Source organism: Alligator mississippiensis, chromosome 9 (genome assembly GCF_030867095.1).
Source record: "Alligator mississippiensis isolate rAllMis1 chromosome 9, rAllMis1, whole genome shotgun sequence".
Lineage (NCBI taxonomy): Eukaryota > Metazoa > Chordata > Crocodylia > Alligatoridae > Alligator > Alligator mississippiensis.
Window position 1 is genome coordinate 72,179,920 of NC_081832.1, and position 18,127 is coordinate 72,198,046.

The 18,127-nt window shown below is 45.4% G+C and overlaps 1 protein-coding gene across 1 annotated transcript in view; it reads left to right on the forward strand.

Moving 5' to 3' along the window:
* The first annotated feature begins 15,639 nt into the window (after window positions 1-15,639).
* The window catches only part of SPOCK1 (SPARC (osteonectin), cwcv and kazal like domains proteoglycan 1), a 498,679-nt gene continuing 496,191 nt past the window's right edge, over window positions 15,640-18,127 (forward strand). Inside the window, exons 1-2 of the mRNA XM_006261659.4 lie at window positions 15,640-15,733; window positions 15,904-16,071. Coding sequence (XP_006261721.2) covers window positions 15,904-16,071 — 168 coding nt within the window. The 5' untranslated portion in view covers window positions 15,640-15,733. The remainder of the gene's footprint in view (window positions 15,734-15,903; window positions 16,072-18,127) is intronic.

Consider the following 18,127-nt stretch of genomic DNA (forward strand, 5'->3'; position numbering starts at 1 on the left):
ATCGTATTGCTGAGGCGAGCCCACTGAACCGTACTACTGAGGCCAACCCATTAAATTGTACTACTGAGGAATGAAACGGTATTTTGGTATTTGGATTCTCGGAATTCTAGGATTGTAAGTATATTATGAAAAATAATAGTATTGATTCAAATTTAACTTTTAGTTGTAATTGTAGTTGGTTTTGTAACACTAATTCTTATAGCATTGTTTGGGAAGGAAGTGCATTCGGAGCATTGTTTCTGATATATGTAATTATTGTGTTCTTTATGTTTGTGGTGTTTCTTAAAGCTAAGCAGTGTTATATACGTAGCAAAGAGTTTTAAAATAAAATTGTGTTGTATGAATTAAGTGTGTAATCATTGTAAAATCGTGCAATCAACTAAATACTCCCCCAGCCAGTGCATCAAAACGAATCAGTAAATTGTGTGGGATTTTCTCTATTCCGTAACCCACTAGAGACAGCATGTATTAAGTTCAGCCTTATTTAGGACATCAGTTACCCCCATGTGTTTTAAACCTTCTTGAATTCACTGGGATCTAGGCATGTCCATTAAATAGGGATAGTACTCTGAGTCAGCATCTAAATAGGAAATGAAATTGTATTATCTGTTCATAAAAACAAATGCATAATCAAACTTTGCTTTTGTAATTAATGATAGGGAAATGTATATAATGTTGCAGACTTCTACTAAATATGACAGGAATCTTAGCTTGATGCCATGAGTTAATCCTCTAGCAAATCTATTCAATGATATAAATTTCTGATTTTGAGAAAATGTAATTGGTACTTGCTATGGCAATGATTAAAACATTCTTTCTAGGAGGATGTCAGTTTTTTTCAGGATCTGCTGCTATTTTGGATGTCGCATGTTGTCTCACTGCAAATAGTGTAGATTTTGACTCTGTATTATCATCCGTCCAATATAGATTCGGATGTGGGATTCCACATTAGTATCTTGCTTATAAAACACCTTTATAACTTATTGGCTTAATGTGTTTGGATGGTCAGGGGAGGGAGAGGAGGGTCTCATATATGATCTATTCAAATCTATCAACAAGTAGTATTAAGAGAAATCATTCCCGTATGAACTGTATTTATAGATATTTATACTTTAGTATTCCCTGGAGATTCAATTGAGGATAGGGTACCATTGTGGGAAGTTGTAGTCTCTAAAGAATTTACAATCTAAGCGGGTGAGATGGAAGAAAACATGTATTTCCAATTCCTACTTTAAAAGTTGGGGAACTGAGATACCAAGGTTTTAAAAGGTATTTAGGTGCCTTAAGATGTAGATAGTAAGTCATAGGATTTTCAAAGGCACCCAACTTCCATTTGAAAAACATGTTTGTGATTTGGCCAAGATCATACTGGCAATTGATATTTGAGTTCAGCAAAGAACCAAAATATCCTGACTTCTAACACTCTAATCACCAGATGGATAAAGCTTCTTTCTCCACTATCTTAGCATAAGAATGAAAGGCCTATAGTTATAACCCCTTAAAAATAAGGCTCTAAATGCTTCAAAGGTACAGAATCTCTGTAGTTCCCATTAACTTCAATAAGATTTATAAGTTCTCAGGACCTTTGAAAATCAGATCCCTGTTGCATTTGAATACGGGTAGAGTTTAAAATATTAAATTCCACCCAGACTTGTCTCTGTGAATGACATTTTTGAATGAAAACTTGGAGGATTTGAATTGAATGTACATGTCTTGATTTCCAATAAATGGCTAATTGTTAATATCTCTTGTGACTTATCCACAAGGCACATTTATATTCATCAGAGACTTTTTTTTCTGTATTATACCATGGTAGGAGCCGTATCCCATCAGCAAAAACTCAAGAACCTGTACTCGGTGTCTAGAGATGAGTTATTAAAATGAATAGAAATTGTAATGTATATATTACTTCCCTAAGGGGCTCTTTGCAAAGTAAACTTAAAACTGCATGCGCTCGACTTGTATACATCTTGTTGATTTCTATCTCCTCCATCAGCGTGGAACTTCATCTCCCCGGGTTCTGCGTTTTTCTCCATCCTGACTCCTCCCAGTGTAACATCTGCTACAAATTTCATTGCTGTGCTGTTTGCTGCTGCTTCCAGGTAATGGATGAAAATGTTAAATAAGACTATCCTAACAGGCTCCCCTACAATTTGCAGGACACTCTAACAAATGCTTGACTAAAATCTAAATATATTGTGTGTACTGCATTTCCTCTTTCCATTTATGTCTGGCAAGATTTATTCTTTATTAAATGATGCTGCCTCTGACTCTAGCTGCCATCTCTCTGCATGCACTTATGATGCAATTGGCACCAGGGTACCTGAATGCCAGCAAGTATATAAATAACCATAACAAGCCCTCTGTCTCAATTGTTAACAACTTTTGTCTGCAGAAAAAACCCTCTTTTCTTTTGTAAGAATTAGTGAGTGTGAAAACCTTACTGAGGCAGAAATGGAAGAGATGACTTTGCCTGCTCTTTCTGAGCTTAGAGGTCATTCTTTCGCTTCCAGGGACCAAATGTCACAATCCTACTTTGCCCCAGAAAAGTTCGGTCTCCCTTGTTCATTCAAGTCCATGCTTATTGGTCATGACATGGCTATAGAAAAACATAGTCACGGATACAGGGGCAGAAGCAATCTCTTTGATATCTATGGACCATCCCATGGAGCAGTGTACATATCAGGATGGAGAACATGGGGGTGTTGCATGTATGGTGGCTGTAGTCTGAAGACTCGGTAACTTTAGTACAAGTGTTAATCTTATTTACCCTTCCACTCATCCATCTATTACATGCAAACACAGATCAAAAACCTATGTCACACCCACAAGTTACCGTGAACATCTCTCTCGTATTACAGATACCTCTATGCTGCTTTCTTCCCAGCATGTTCTCCCAATGGCCTCATCACTTAGCTGGTAAATAACAGATATTTTTGCTTGGCTGGGGACAATTAAGAAAAACTTGCACAATCATGCAAAGTACAGGCCATTTGCAAGATGGACTAGGATGAACCCCCCCATTCCAATCACCCTGGGTCTAGTTGCTGTTGCAGGCATGAGAGAGAGAGTGTGAAACTTTTTTCTCAATGATGGGCAAATAGCTGTACAAAATTTTATATGTGAAGTCATAAATTAATACCAGACACTTTCAGGCCACTGCATACAGTGCTACAAAACTACTTTCTTATTCTTTAACTCTGTCAGCATGTATTTCTGTAGTTCTTATCCAGTATGCTACTTCTATAGTCCTTTAAACTCTTATTTTTCCCATAAAAGCAAAGGGTCTTTACCATAAAATTGCCTAATTAAATAAAAATAAAGACATAGCATTTAAAGGTGCAAAGGAGGTGCATTTATTCTAGTTTTGAGACTGAGCCTCTAATTTTGAATGGTATTTATCTCTACTGTTATGATAAAAAGGCTGCCTTGTTTCTTCCTTTTATTTTATAGCTCTTCTCTCAGGCTCTTCATTTATAAGGCAAAAATGCATTGTGTCTTTTCTGGGATAACAGACCGCTTAATACTATGACAGCAATTTATCCCAATTTCAAAAAGCATGACATTTGAAAGTTAAAGGAAGGGGGTGTTTTTCCATCTCATGTTGGGACAAATGCATTATCTTAGGACTTTCTCTTTCTGAACTGAGATAACTATGTGAAAGTGAGACATTATCTTGGCTGTATGCTTGCTCATTCTCTTTCCCCCTGCTGTGGTTTTGTGCATTTCAGCTTTTTTTCTGTTTCCTAGTACAGATAAACCAATACATAGAAAGCGAGAGACAAAGACTCTTAACTTCTGGATCCCTTGGGTCAAATTGTACTCAAATACATTTGTACAATTTGGAGCCAGCCAGAACCCTGTCTGAGAATGGACTTGGTAACCTTCCTTCCCTCCCTAGGAAAATCACCTATGGAATAGATGACACATTTGGATGCTTATCTTGCTGGGATCCTATGATCCCTGCTGACTTCCTGCCCATAGGGCAGGGGGCTGGACTCGATGATCCTCCAGGGTCCCTTCCAGCCCAAATGTCTATGAAATCTGTGTCTTTTCCCCCTCGTTCTGGGTCTGTCTGGAATAACCACCCTGTACCACCGTGCAAGTTTGTTCTGGTAACATCAGTGCTGTTCGTAACTTATTTCCCATTGTAGATATCATGCACAACATCATTTTGAAGAAATTGTGAGAGCTCAAACCAGACTGGGACCCCAACCAGACTAAGGGGTTTTTTTGCTTCACCTTGTCTGCATCTCCATTTATGTGCAACTTTCCAGTGACTCTGATGTCCGTTTAACAGCACAGGCCTTTTGATTTCAGTTTTTCTATTGAACTAAAACATCATCGAGGATAGTCCATGTTTCATTGATGCCATTCTGCAATATAATAATGCAGAATGCTGAAAGGGCCCACTGCCATTTTAGTAGGGGCTTTATTATTTTGACATCATTTTCCACAAATGTATGGGATTGGAGATAATGACGATTAGTAATTATTTGCTGCAAATAATTTGCTGCAAATGGCTTAAATTCATTCACACTAAACCGTGAACAAAATTAATTTGATATGCGCTGTCACTTCTCTAGCTGTGGTGTTTTCTAGTAATACTACAGTAGGAAAGTGAGAATAATAGTCTAGGACTGTTAGACAGAGGCAGAGGTGTAGCTTGGAAAAATGCACCCTGGGTAAACCTCTCCCCCACCCCCAAATCCTCACAATTTCAATTTAGGATCAAAGTAGAAGGTATTCTGGGAATGATAGTTCTCTAGACTAGCAGTGGAGTTTGCTGCTGCCAAGGGAAACTTTCACCTCATTTCTTGCTATCAGAGCCCAAGTCCAGGGTGCCAAAAAAAAAAAAAAAAAATGCTGAATTTTGTTGCAAAATATGGGGGAGTTTTTTTCCCAGGAGCAGTAAACTCTACTGCTACTCTACAAAACTACAATTCCCAGAATGCCATATACTCTCTGACACTCATTGCCTGCAGTGGCTGTTTCCTGGAGTTAGGAAGTGCCCACAGAGGAAGGCAAGGCTACAGATAGGCATCAGCAAAGTAGGCTGTAGTGAGTAGCCCCAGGGTAAGGCATGCTTTCCTCATCCTTCTAGCACCTCCGTCCTGGGGTGGCACCTGGCACATGTGCCCCACTTGTACAACCCACACTATGCTACTGAATAGATGGGTCGTCTCCTGCCCCCTCTCAGGAATGTTATTAAGAAAATTGTACTCAGCCCTCTATACATGACTGTTATAAAGAGGTTTCTGCCCCCAGTTCATTCATTTTCTCCTGGAGCACTGTCAGTGATTCATGTTAAGAATCTGTCAAAGCTACAAGTATGTTGTCTTGCTCTGCTGATGATATCCACTCTTTGCTAACTCTTCCAAAATGATGTGATTGATTTGCAGTTTTTGCATTATTTCCCAAATGCCAGGCATTGGTTTGGTATCTTGCCCCAGCATTTGTGGCTTCACATGCTTGTTTTGTGGACTCTGACTTTGAGCTCTGAGCATGTTTCTGAACTAAACATGCTGGGTCCTAAGTCTTCTCATGCTCACACCTATGTAGTTTGGTGAGGACATAGCAGAAATTTGCCCTGCTCAGGAAGTCCTCCAGTGGGATATCATCAATGCCAGTTGCCAATCTTACTTGATCAGGAGCTGCCTTAAGGTTTATCAGAGCTGAAGCTAGCCTAGAGGAGTAGGTAGTGAGAGCCCTCTTGCTGCCTGCTCTCATACAGGAAAGAATCCAGTCCAGTCTGTATTCATACCTCCCCTTGATTGTGGATTATCATGTACAGTACGGCACAAAAGGACCGGCGCCTTTCTGTACTGGATTAAGCTGGTGGAGAAATACATTTCGTAATTTCCTCAAGGACTCCAAGCTCCAGGGATTGTTCTCATCTTTTCTTTCATCTCTTTACCATCAGTATTCACTATTGCAGGGAAACATTTTAAAGGGGGGAAAAAGCAAAAACAAAAGATTGCTCTTCTAAATTAACTGAGACTATTACATTCTAGCACATTGTTATAATCATCCCCCGCTGGAAAATGTCTAGGAAGAAAGGACCTGGAAAGGCTGGTGGAGATGCAAGCAATTATAGTTCCTCTATGACTCATCTGCATTGTTTTTAATTTTTATACATCAATACTTCTTTTTGTGTTTTGTTTTGTTTTCATTTTTAATGAGAAGTTGAGCAAGGTGCCCAGAACATTGTTTGGCACAACAAAACTCTAGCTCCTGCTGTTTTCACACTGCTCAGCAACTTCAGCTCTGTTGTTTTAAATATATGCATCTGAGCTGATGCCAGGGCTGGCCTGGCCTCTGAAGCTGAAAGGTGCTTTGGGAATGCTCTGTCCATCAGACAGTGATGCTTCCTGACTTGTATAATAATCTCTGTGAAAGTCGTTTGTCTGGCAATGATTCTAATATATGTGCAAATGAGCAAAAGAAGGGTCATGGAGGGAAGAAAGAAAAAGAGGGAGTATGGAAAGAAGGTGGAAGTGTAAATGGCATCATGGAAGGCAGAAAATGATCATGATCCTGAAGGGGTATAAGAGCATGGTGGGGAGAGAGCAAATGATGTAGCAAAGAGGATATGAGTAAAGGTAGGAATGGGAGAGGGAGAATGATGAGGCAATGCGCAGAACAACTGGGAGGGTGAGCCTGCTCTGATGCAAATGTAACTTAAAGCTCCTTTACATTAGAAAAGGTTAGAAAAAAATTAAGTCTTGTATTCAAAGCTGTTGAACTCTGGGAATAAGTTTGGTGAACATTGTCCTGGGCCTGGTTGAGTAAAGAATGTGGGTAAGGCAGGGGAAGGACCAGGAGCCATTTAGCTGGGATTAGAGAACATCAAGGTTAGATAAGGAGCTGGAGGCAAGTGGGAAATGAGTCAAATGGCCAGAGAGAGGGAGAAGGCTCCTGCTGGTAAGTATTGTAAAGAGACTAAAAGTAGGAACAAATGGCTGGTGCAAAGAAAGAGGCAGAGGCCCTGTAGAAAAATAACAACTGATAGTGAAGGTAGGGGATAATGTTGAATGAAGGCGTTTGCACAGGCAACATTAATACTAGCATTTTCTATCTGTTGAGTCCCTCACTTTACAGCCTTAAAATTCTTAAGATTTTGGTATTTAATTATGTTCCAGCAGCAAGTAAAGACCTCACCTACAATAGGGTCACCATTGTGCTTAGTCACCCCATATGAGAAGAATGCCTTGAAGAACTTTGACACAAAAAAAGGCAAGACAAATAGGCATGGACTAATAGCAAGTAAACGATCTGTCAAAGATGTAGGACTTACACCTTTGAATTTCTCCCCGCTTGCCCACACCACTACAGTCAACTGCAGTTGGCGTTTATATCCATCCTCATTCACTTGACTAGGACTTCTCATGTGTGTGTTTTTGTATGCATCAGTCTGCTGATCCTAAGGGTTATGCTTAAAGTAAAAGGCCAGGTTGGTCTTTTACTATGTCTTTTCTAACACAAGCATTTTATGTTTTAAAATTGTTTTTATCTCTTCCCTCTTCTAGAGATCTGTGGGTGAGCTGTCTTTTGCCAAAGGGGGAAAAATGTTGCGCAGAAATCTGTCCCCAGGTTCTCATGGTAAATTATTAATAATCTGACATTTTCTCTTTTGCTTGGGTTTCTTCAGTCTTTCCCCATGACATACCTGGTCAAAAGCTGTGTTGGTCTCCAAATGAATATAGCAGCTGCAGATCAAGATACGATCTTAAATTTATTTATGCTAGTATTGCAATGAATTAGGACTAGTGAATAGTCCAGTATTGCAATGAATTAGGACAGCCAATTTAGTAGAAGCAGATCTGGCTCCTATTAAGGCCAATGGAAGTATCATTTTTCCCCCCACTATTCAAATCACTGGGGCAATATTAGACCATTTCAAAGGGAAAGGATTTCTTAAGCCTGTGTATTGGAATATCTGTAAAACTTACAAAATAACTGGTGTGGTTTTCCTATGTTACTAATATATTGTTTTTATTGCCACATGCCCTGTTTCATTGCTGGGCTTTTAATTGTGTGGATACAGCAAAGATCCACACAAGATGATCCAGATCCTACTACAGTAAAACAAATATCGCTGTTTTGCTGTATGGCATAGGAAGGGGGAGTTGCAAATAAAGTTGGAGACAATCTCTGCTGAATTTTTAAATGTGGGGTGGGAGGAAGAGCTACAAAATGAACTGTGACTTGCTGTAATGTGGAAGAATATCTTGGGATCTTTTCACAATCAGATAATCCTTTCCAGCAGAGGTTAAATTAGCTTTTCTGCACTATTGTACAGTAGAGCTAACAAAACTAACCTGCAGTCCTAGAAATTGCAGGGAGTTAGAGTGGTATGTGCAAGATACACAGGGATCGTATATGAAATAGCATGATCTCTTATTTATCTTTCCCTGCTAGGTTTTTTTTTTAATACCAATAAAATGTAAGAACTTGCCCTGTCTCTGGTGGAAGGGGTTCAGTATGGTTCAGACATGTACTTTTTCCTCAGTGTGTTTTAAAGATTCATTATTTCAAAGATACTCTGTTGTAGGCAGGTTAGAAAAGAGAGGAAAGGGGCAGCGCAAAAGGGGAAATAAGTCAGTAAAAACCCACCTAATATCTCTTCAGGGGTTACACAATAGCCAGCAGCCACTGCTTCAAAAACTGCAAGAGACAGGTTTGATTCAGGCAAGGAGAGTGGTTAATGCCAACTCTCTGTCAAGGTCTAGGGAACTGGTGCCTCCGGCATGCTGTGTACCTGATCATGACACCTAAATCCTGAGAGGGGATTATGAGAGAGGGGCCTCTACAAATATATGTGTTGGAGGAGAATGATGAGAGCCCCTCAGCCTCTGTTTCTACGTGCTGGGATCATTATGCTTTACCTTCTGCTACTAGAAGGCAATATTTTCCTTCCAGCTTTTTCTGTTGTGGTATCTCATGGCTTGCCTAGACAACAGCTACAACCTTGGATCACTTGCCACCCTCCCCACACCCAGGAAAGTAGACCATTGTATAAGAATCCAGGTCCAAAACAAAAGAAACAAAGTGCCTAAGTACCTTTTTAAGGCTTTGACCCTCAGCTCTTAGTCCTACAGCTAGTAGCTGGTTATGATCTTATGTTCTGTGCAGCCAAAAGCAAAGCAAAATTATCTTTAAATATCATCAGCTGGATGAGTTCTCCAAGCAATTGTCTGCTGGCCTAGAAGGAATGCAGTATACTTCAGCTGTATCTCCTGCTCTCTGATAGTATAGATGTGTTCCTGAGAGACTTTCTCTAGTATATAAGAATCACCAGGTGCCTTATTAAGTACTTTGTTTCTTCTGCATAAAGGAAACTTGGTCTGGACTGAGGATTTGGCTCTCTGTTTTTCAATGGCAAACACTCTCTAAACCAAGGCATTGTAAATTCAGGCATAAATCCTGAACTCCAGGACAGCATACAGGAGAGCTTCTAGAACGGGACTTTCATGGATATAATGAATTGTGCATGGCAATCAAATCAGGCAACTTTATAGCACATGCTTATGAACATCAGAGATCATTTGCATGATACTTTGCAACTGGGAAACTTATCAGATTTGGATGAAGAACTAACAGACAACTTGAAAATGTCTGCCCCCCCCCAGCCAAGGGAATCCTATAGCAGGATGCAGTGACATGTACCGGGTTGTCCTTCAGATCACACAAGGCGAGAGGTCCATGTGAGCCTAAATGGCTCGGGGAGTTCACAAGGTGAAGGCACAACAGGTTCTGTGACCAGTGGTACCAAGGGAGTGATGTGGCTAGCAGCATGTATGACCTTTGACTCTGACCTGAATGATCAGGCTTTCATTTGCATATGGGTCAACTAGGGCTGGTCACTTGCCCAAGTCCAGTGCAGACCGTGATCTCTTGCCACAATGAGACATTTCCCCTCCTCTGCCACTACAGTGGCCTAATTCCCTCCACCCGTATGGAAAGATGTAACGTTATATCCCTAAATCAGAATTAGAAGTGATTATGGCATTGCCTAGTGATAAAAGCCAGCAGACTTAGGTATTTCAATTCTTGTCATGAATGATAAACAACACATGGGTGATGTGCTGCAGCTGTTGAATGATATAGATTGCTCTCTAGATTAAACAGAGTCTACACTTTGCAGGATCAAGAAAGATTAATAACATTTTCAATATGGGATTAAGCCATAATTAGGTAAATGTTACTTATATAAAAAGTAATATAGAGTGTTTAACTTTTATAACTTCTCATTGTAATCTTTGCCCAGTAGACTTATTAGGCCAAATTTACACCGAGTGAATTCAACTGTACTGAAATCACTGGAGGTTTGACTGGGAGGCTGAATTTGGCACACTGTGGTATTGACAAATGCATTTCATAGTAGGGTATGATATTCAAACTAGCTCGATATTGGCTTCACTGCTGTCATTGAAAGTAAATGGCCCACTGACTCCAGTGGGGGAGGAGATAGGCCAGAAATGAAAATCTGATCCTGGGTTGAAGTAACAATTGAAATAAAATATGATATACATTTGACTCTCTTCTAAAGGGAGACAGCATGTAAGAGCTAATATACCTTATAACAATAGATATTTGTGTAGTCTTTTTTACCTGACTGTGCCTTCCCACCCCCCAAATATTTCACAAATTATGCGGTGTGTGTGTGTGCATGACAATACGTTTCAATGATCTCCAGGGCAGAGGACAGACAGAGCCACTTGGGGAAATAAATAATGGAAAAGGTGCCCATTTAGTGTCCTTGAAGAGCAGAGAGAATTTCGGCTATTAAGAGTCTTATGTTTAGCACTCTGTCTATCAAAGTAGGCAGTCAAAAGGGTTACATTCACCCTACTAGGATGAAAAGATGCATAAATCTTGAACAATTGATGGGGTTGTGTACATGACGTAGAGAGACTAGGTTGGTAAGATTTCTTGACACTAGAGCTAGAGAAAAAGGCTACTGCTTGCAGCTGTAACCCTGTTTCAATCCTATTTTTAGAGGGCATCCTAAGTCTGCGGGTCTAGTCCAAAGTCTTGAGGTGACTGAGCAGAGAAACACACAAGGCTTAGAAGCTATTTATTAAGAGACCAGATCTGAGCATCTTAAAAATGTGGAGGCCTCCTGATTTGAATTGTGATAGAGGGTGAGGGTGGGGCAGTTCTGTACAAAGATTAAAGTATAATGCTTGGATTTGGATTTAGAGCCAAACTCTGTAGGAATTTGGTTTGGCCTCCTCTCTTCTTATTACCTTTTATTGGGCTATAATTTTGTCCTGCTGCAAGTATGTAACTGCTATTAACTTCTATGTGTATCAAGGGGAGAATATAATCATTGGTACTTATGTGAGTATAAACTTCTTTCTCAGTTAAAATTAGTAAAACCTCATTGTTTCATGGTCTCAAAGGTTTTTATTGTTTTGATGCAACAAATTGGGGGCTATATTAACCACAAAGCTAGTACCAGCATTTTAACATGGTACTGAGTTCATGACATGGGTGCTGCACTTGGAATTAGATTTGCCACCGGGGAGGTCCAGTTTACTACGGTGCGAATGGGTCAGAGAGTGGCTATTTACCCTGCATCAACTGTACAGGAAAGATGGGTCTTCCTGCTGTAACCGGCTGTTTCATGACGAGCATAGCTGTGAACCCTGTTTTGCACAGCTATTCTAGTGACAGCTGGTCAGTTGAAAAAAAGGTCCCTGCTTAGGGATGGCACATAACTAGTGAAGAGCAAGCTCCCCTCTCCTCCCCTGAGAATGAAGGTGATGGATTGTCTTTGTGATGTGGATGTCTACAATGAGAGCTTGCCCTGCTCTATAATAACCTAGATGCAAGGTTAGACAAAAGACCTTGCCTTAGTCTGTAATAACCTAGACACTGCTCCTGATGTAATCCCAGGGCACAGAGAAGTGGGGCTGGAAGGCACCTCCAGAGGTCACCTAGTCTAAACCCCTGTCAGAGGCAGGATCATCCCTATCCAAACTGCCCTACACAACCCATTGCTTAAACTTGTCATAAAACTACCGTCAGCCCCGACACAACACGAGGCCTGGACAGATGTAACAGTGCTGCTCACAAGTGACAGGGCCAGCAGTTGTGAGGGGTAGCTGTTACCTCCACCAACTCCTGCCCTCAGAAGGGAGTAGCAAATGGGTGGCAGCTCTCCCCCTGTTTCATTGCAGGGTCCCAAGGGCAAGGAGCTAGCTCAGTGCCCACCTGCTCCCCCCTGAAAACAGGAAAAACTGACAGCCAGTGGTGCCTCTATTTCCCTTGTCTCTGCTGGGGGTGGTTACTTTCTGCCCCCGGGGGTGATGGGGTCTGTTCTCCCCCATACGTTATAAGTCGCCGAGTGATCTCAAGCCTTGTCACTGGGTGAGGCGAGGGGACAAAACCTAGCTAGACAAAGCCCTGACAGGGATGATGTAGTTGGGGTTGGTCCTGCCTTGAGCAGGGGTTGGACTAGATGTGACCTCCTGAGGTCCCTTCCAGCCCTCCTTCTCTGTGAGGGCTGGGTTTGGGATCAGGGCTTGCTTTTTGTTCGGGGTCTGGAGCACCTCAGCCTCCAGCAGATGTGGGGGTGCAGGGCCACGACTCTTCCGAGAGGCTGTGCCCCATGCCCTCAGCCTGCCCCGCTCCCTTCATCGGCTCGGGGGGGAGCTGCCCCTTCCCTCAAGGCAGAGGGGTATGTTCCCCCTTCCCAAAAGACAGAGGGGTCCATTTCCCACCCCCTTCCCTCAGAGCAGAGGGGTGCATTCCCCCTCTTCCCACAAAACAGAGGGGTGCATTCCTCCCCGCTTCTCCTCAGAGCAGAGGGTGCATTTCCCCGCTTCCCTCAAGGCACAGGGGTACATTTCCTCCTTCCCTCGAGGTCAAGGGTGCATTTCTCCCCTTCCCTTAGGGCAGAGGGTGCATTCCTCCCCCCTTCTCCTCAGAGGGGTGCATTTCCCCCCTTCCCTCATGGCAGAGGGGTGCATTCCTCCCCCCTCCTCCTCAAAGCAGAGGGGTGCATTTCTTCCCTTCCCTCGAGGCAGAGGGTGCATTTCCCGCCTTCCCTCAGGACAGAAGGGTGCATTTCCTCCTTCCCTCAAGGTCGAGGGCGCATTTCTCCCCTTCCCTTAGGGCAGAGGGTGAATTTACTCCCTTCCCCTCAAAGGAGAGAGGTGCATTTCTCCCCTTAGGACATTTCCTCCCTTTCCCTCAAGGCAGAGGGGTGCATTGCCCCCCTTCCTTCAGGGCAGAGGGTGCATTTCTCCCCTTCCCTTAGGGCAAAGGGTGCATTTACTCCCTTTCCCTCAGGGCAGAGAGGTGCATTCCTCCCCCCTTCTCCTCAGAGGGGTGCATTTCCCCTCTTCCCACAAAACAGAGGGGTGCATTCCTCCCCGCTTCTCCTCAGAGCAGAGGGTGAATTTCCCCGCTTCCCTCAAGGCACAGGGGTGCATTTCCTCCTTCCCTCGAGGTCAAGGGTGCATTTCTCCCCTTCCCTTAGGGCAGAGGGTGCATTTCCTCCCTTCCCTCAAAGCAGAGAGGTGCATTCCTCCCCCCTTCTCCTCAGAGGGGTGCATTTCCTCCTTCCCTCAAGGTCGAGGGTGCATTTCTCCCCTTCCCTTAGGTCAGAGAGTGCATTTACTCCCTTCCCCTCAAAGCAGAGAGGTGCATTTCCCCCCTTCCCTCATGGCGGAGGGGTGCATTTCTCCCCTTAGGGCATTTCCTCCCTTCCCTCGAGGCAGAGGGGTGCATTTTTCTCCACCCTCAGGGCAGAGAGGTGCATTTCTCCCTTCCTTCAGGGCAGAGGGGTGCATTGCCCCCCTTCCTTCAGGGCAGAGGGTGCATTTCGCCCCTTCCCTTAGGGCAGAGGGTGCATTTACTCCCTTTCCCTCAGGGCAGAGAGGTGCATTCCTCCCCTCTTCTCCTCAGAGGGGTGCATTTCCCCCCTTCCCTCATGGCAGAGGGGTGCATTTCTCCCCTTAGGGCATATCCTCCCTTCCCTCGAGGCAGAGGGGTGCATTTTTCTCCACCCTCAGGGCAGAGAGGTGCATTTCTCCCTTCTCTCAGGGCAGAGGTGCATTTCTCCCTTCTCTCAGGGCAGAGGGGTGCATTGCCCCCCTTCCTTCAGGGCAGAGGGTGCATTTCGCCCCTTCCCTTAGGGCAGAGGGTGCATTTACTCCCTTTCCCTCAGGGCAGAGAGGTGCATTCCTCCCCCCTTCTCCTCAGAGGGGTGCATTTCCCCCCTTCCCTCATGGCAGAGGGGTGCATTTCTCCCCTTAGGGCATATCCTCCCTTCCCTCGAGGCAGAGGGGTGCATTTTTCTCCACCCTCAGGGCAGAGAGGTGCATTTCTCCCTTCTCTCAGGGCAGAGGGGTGCATTGCTCCCCTTCCTTCAGGGCAGAGGGTGCATTTCTCCCCTTCCCTTAGGGCAGAGGGTGCATTTACTCCCTTTCCCTCAGGGCAGAGAGGTGCATTCCTCCCCCCTTCTCCTCAGAGGGGTGCATTTCCCCCCTTCCCTCATGGCAGAGGGGTGCATTTCTCCCCTTAGGGCATTTCTTCCCTTCCCTCAAAGCAGAGAGGTGCATTGCCCCCCTTCCTTCAGGGCAGAGGGTGCATTTACTCCCTTTCCCTCAGGGCAGAGAGGTGCATTCCTCCCCCCTTCTCCTCAGAGGGGTGCATTTCCCCCCTCCCCTCATGGCAGAGGGGTGCATTTGTCCCCTTAGGGCATTTCCTCCCTTCCCTCGAGGCAGAGGGGTGCATTTTTCTCCACCCTCAGGGCAGAGGTGCATTTCTCCCTTCTCTCAGGGCAGAGGTGCATTTCTCCCTTTCCTCAAGGCAGAGGGGTGCATTGCCCCCCTTCCTTCAGGGCAGAGGGTGCATTTCTCCCCTTCCCTTAGGGCAGAGGGTGCATTTACTCCCTTTCCCTCAGGGCAGAGAGGTGCATTCCTCCCCCCTTCTCCTCAGAGGGGTGCATTTCCCCCCTCCCCTCATGGCAGAGGGGTGCATTTGTCCCCTTAGGGCATTTCCTCCCTTCCCTCGAGGCAGAGGGGTGCATTTTTCTCCACCCTCAGGGCAGAGGTGCATTTCTCCCTTCTCTCAGGGCAGAGGTGCATTTCTCCCTTCTCTCAGGGCAGAGGGGTGCATTGCCCCCCTTCCTTCAGGGCAGAGGGTGCATTTCTCCCCTTCCCTTAGGGCAGAGGGTGCATTTACTCCCTTTCCCTCAGGGCAGAGAGGTGCATTCCTCCCCCCTTCTCCTCAGAGGGGTGCATTTCCCCCCTCCCCTCATGGCAGAGGGGTGCATTTGTCCCCTTAGGGCATTTCCTCCCTTCCCTCAGGGCAGAGGAGTGCATTGCCCCCCTTCCCTCAGGGCAGAGGATGCATTTACTCCCTTTCCCTCAAGGCACAGGGTGCATTTTCCCCTTCCCTGGAGGTGCAGGGTGCATTTACTCCCTTTCCCACAAAGTAGGAGGGTGCATCCCCCCAGCAGTGAGCCTGTCGTCACCTCAGCCCCCCACGGCTGCCGCCGACAGCCCGTCCCCGCCGCCTCCCGGGGCTGCCCCTTGCCCGGGCCGCGGCGGCAGTGCGGGCGGGCGCGCGGCCGGCAGGTGGCGCTGTTCGCCGGCGGTGGCGGGGCCGGGCCGGGGCTGCGCACAGCCGCGCTCCGCGCTCGCCCGCACAAAGCGGCTCCAACCCGCAGCAGCAGCAGCCGCCGCCGCGCTCCGCCCGCCCGCCCGCCGCACAGGTAAGCCGCCGGGCTCCCCGCTGCGCCCGCCCCGGGGCAACTTCTTGCACCCAACTTCAGCTTGCGCCTCGCCCCGTGTGCCCCCATCTCCGCGCTGCCCCTGCCCGGGTGCATCCCTCCCCTGCCAGCTGCCGTGCCCTGCTCACCCTCTGCTCCCCCTCTCCCCGCAGATGTCCAGGATAGTGGTCCTCGTGGCGTGGTGTTTCCTGCAAGGGGAAGGCAGGCATCCCGAGCCGCCGGGCAGCAGTGCCAGGGGCGGCAATTTCTTGGACAATGACCAGTGGCTGAGCACCGTCTCCCAGTACGAGAAAGACAAATATTGGAACAAGTTCAGGGATGTAAGTACTTCTTGGAGGTGTGCCGCTACCTCCTCCTCCTCTTTTCTCCCTGCCGGGCAGAGTTTGGGGGGCTGGGATGGGGTCGTGGCAACCACTTGCCGCCGATGTGCCCGGTGAGGGGAGATGGTCCAGCCTCCAGAGGAGGCAGCCCAAGTTGCCCAGTGGAGCCACCACCTTTGGGAGCAAGAGGCCTCCCCGGTATAGGTGCACGGTGTCCGGTTGTCCCTTAGGGGAGTAACTTTGAGAGAAGTTTCTGTGGCTGTAGAGATCAGGGAAATGACTCTGTCGGGGCAATATAGCTGGGGCTGGTCCTGCTCGGAGCAGGGGGGTTGCACTAGATGTGACCTCCCGAGGTCCCTTCCCGCCCTCATGTTCTCAGATTTTGGTGAAATGAAATGTCTGGATAGGGGTGGGGGGGCTTACTGATTCACACCACACAGTGGTAAATACTGATGCTTTCCTGTCTGCCCAGCGGTACTAGAAAACTGGTGACTTGATCAGCGGTTCAGCCCTTGGACGTTCGTATGGGTTGCTGAATCGAGGAAACCGCTTTTGAGTTAATTGCAAAAAGCAACACGGACTGCCTGCAATCTGTTTTGGTGCCAGCACTTTGCTGTTTTGTTTGCAGCCAATCTCCACCCTCCCTCCGAGACTTGAGTGTTGAATTCCCTTAGTTGACATACACCGAGGCACCGTAAATGTAACGCATCGGAAGATACAGTGTAATGCTCGTTGTGCTCCTTTTGGTACTGGTGTCATGTGCTGACACAGTTTTTGGGGGCTAACATTAAGAGGTCACTTGAATCTATCCAGGAGGAAACGGGGAAAACATGACTGCTTATGGTTAGCTCAGCACTTAAATATCTTTTCTTGGGGTTTTTTTTGCTGCACATGACTTGTGCATTATGTCTGCAGTGTGAGCCTGTAAGTGCAAAATGAAGGAGTGTAGCTGTCTGGCCATTGTAATATGGGAGGAAGAGTAAGAAGATTTTTGGCACAGTGCATTGTATTTAAAAAAGCAAAAACAGAAAACTTAAATTTTGGGCTCAAACATTTTGCCTTTGTGCTGTTTTCTTCGCATTGTCTGCCTCTGCAAAAAAAAAAAAAAAAAAAGTGAGGCAATAATTAAAATGGCACTTAGCTGTGAATGGGTGTGTGTGTGGTTTGGTTGTTTTTTCCATAGTCTAAATCTTAACTGTGAAACTCCTTGTGGGTTTTTGTACTAGTGTCTTATGCAGGCAGGTTGCTTAGCTAATTTTTTTTCCCCTTAAGAGAACCCTTGTTATTTTATTTATTTTTTTTGTTGCACTTAAACACTGACTTTTTGTGGAGTCACTGTACTCTCAGTAAGTGCATGGGTAACAGTATTGCACTACCATCCGGAGTTCAAATAGTATTGCCTTGACACCGATATCTGTTTAATATGTCAGGATGTAAGTCCATGAGCACTCTCGGAGGGAATGCGTGTTTATCAAGACTGATAAAGTTGTTCTTCCATGGCAGAATTTTGGATAAAGCTGTATGAATACGGTAGCCACTATTTTAGTGCATGTGTCTATGCAATAGTAGATCTGTACAGTCAGAAAGGACTATTGTGACCATTTGGCTTAGTCTCCTGGCTGTAGAGTTTCCCCCGATTAGTTCCAGTCTCACGTTAGCTGTATCAGAGGTCAGTGAATACTGTGGAAGGCTGGTGAATCAATCCAACACCCCCTTTAATTTAGGAATGAAACTTTAATAAGGGACTCCCAAGATTTTGACTTGTAGTCTTCCCCTTTAAACTGATGGCTCTTATTAGCAGTGTGTGTTGAGCTTGATTTTTTTTTTTTTCCTTCTTCCCTAGGTTACAAGGTTTTAAAAACGATTTCTTCAGGCTAACATCCCTATCTTTTCTGTCAAAACCTTCTAGCGAGCTGTGGTCCTACCTGCATAGTAATAACTACCATGCAGGGAATAAGCAAGTTTTCCATGTCCTATTGTTGGATTGAAAGGGAAAAAGTCTTTCTTCTGCCCTTCTACCACATACAGCATTGCTGGATACAGAGCTTCACGTGGG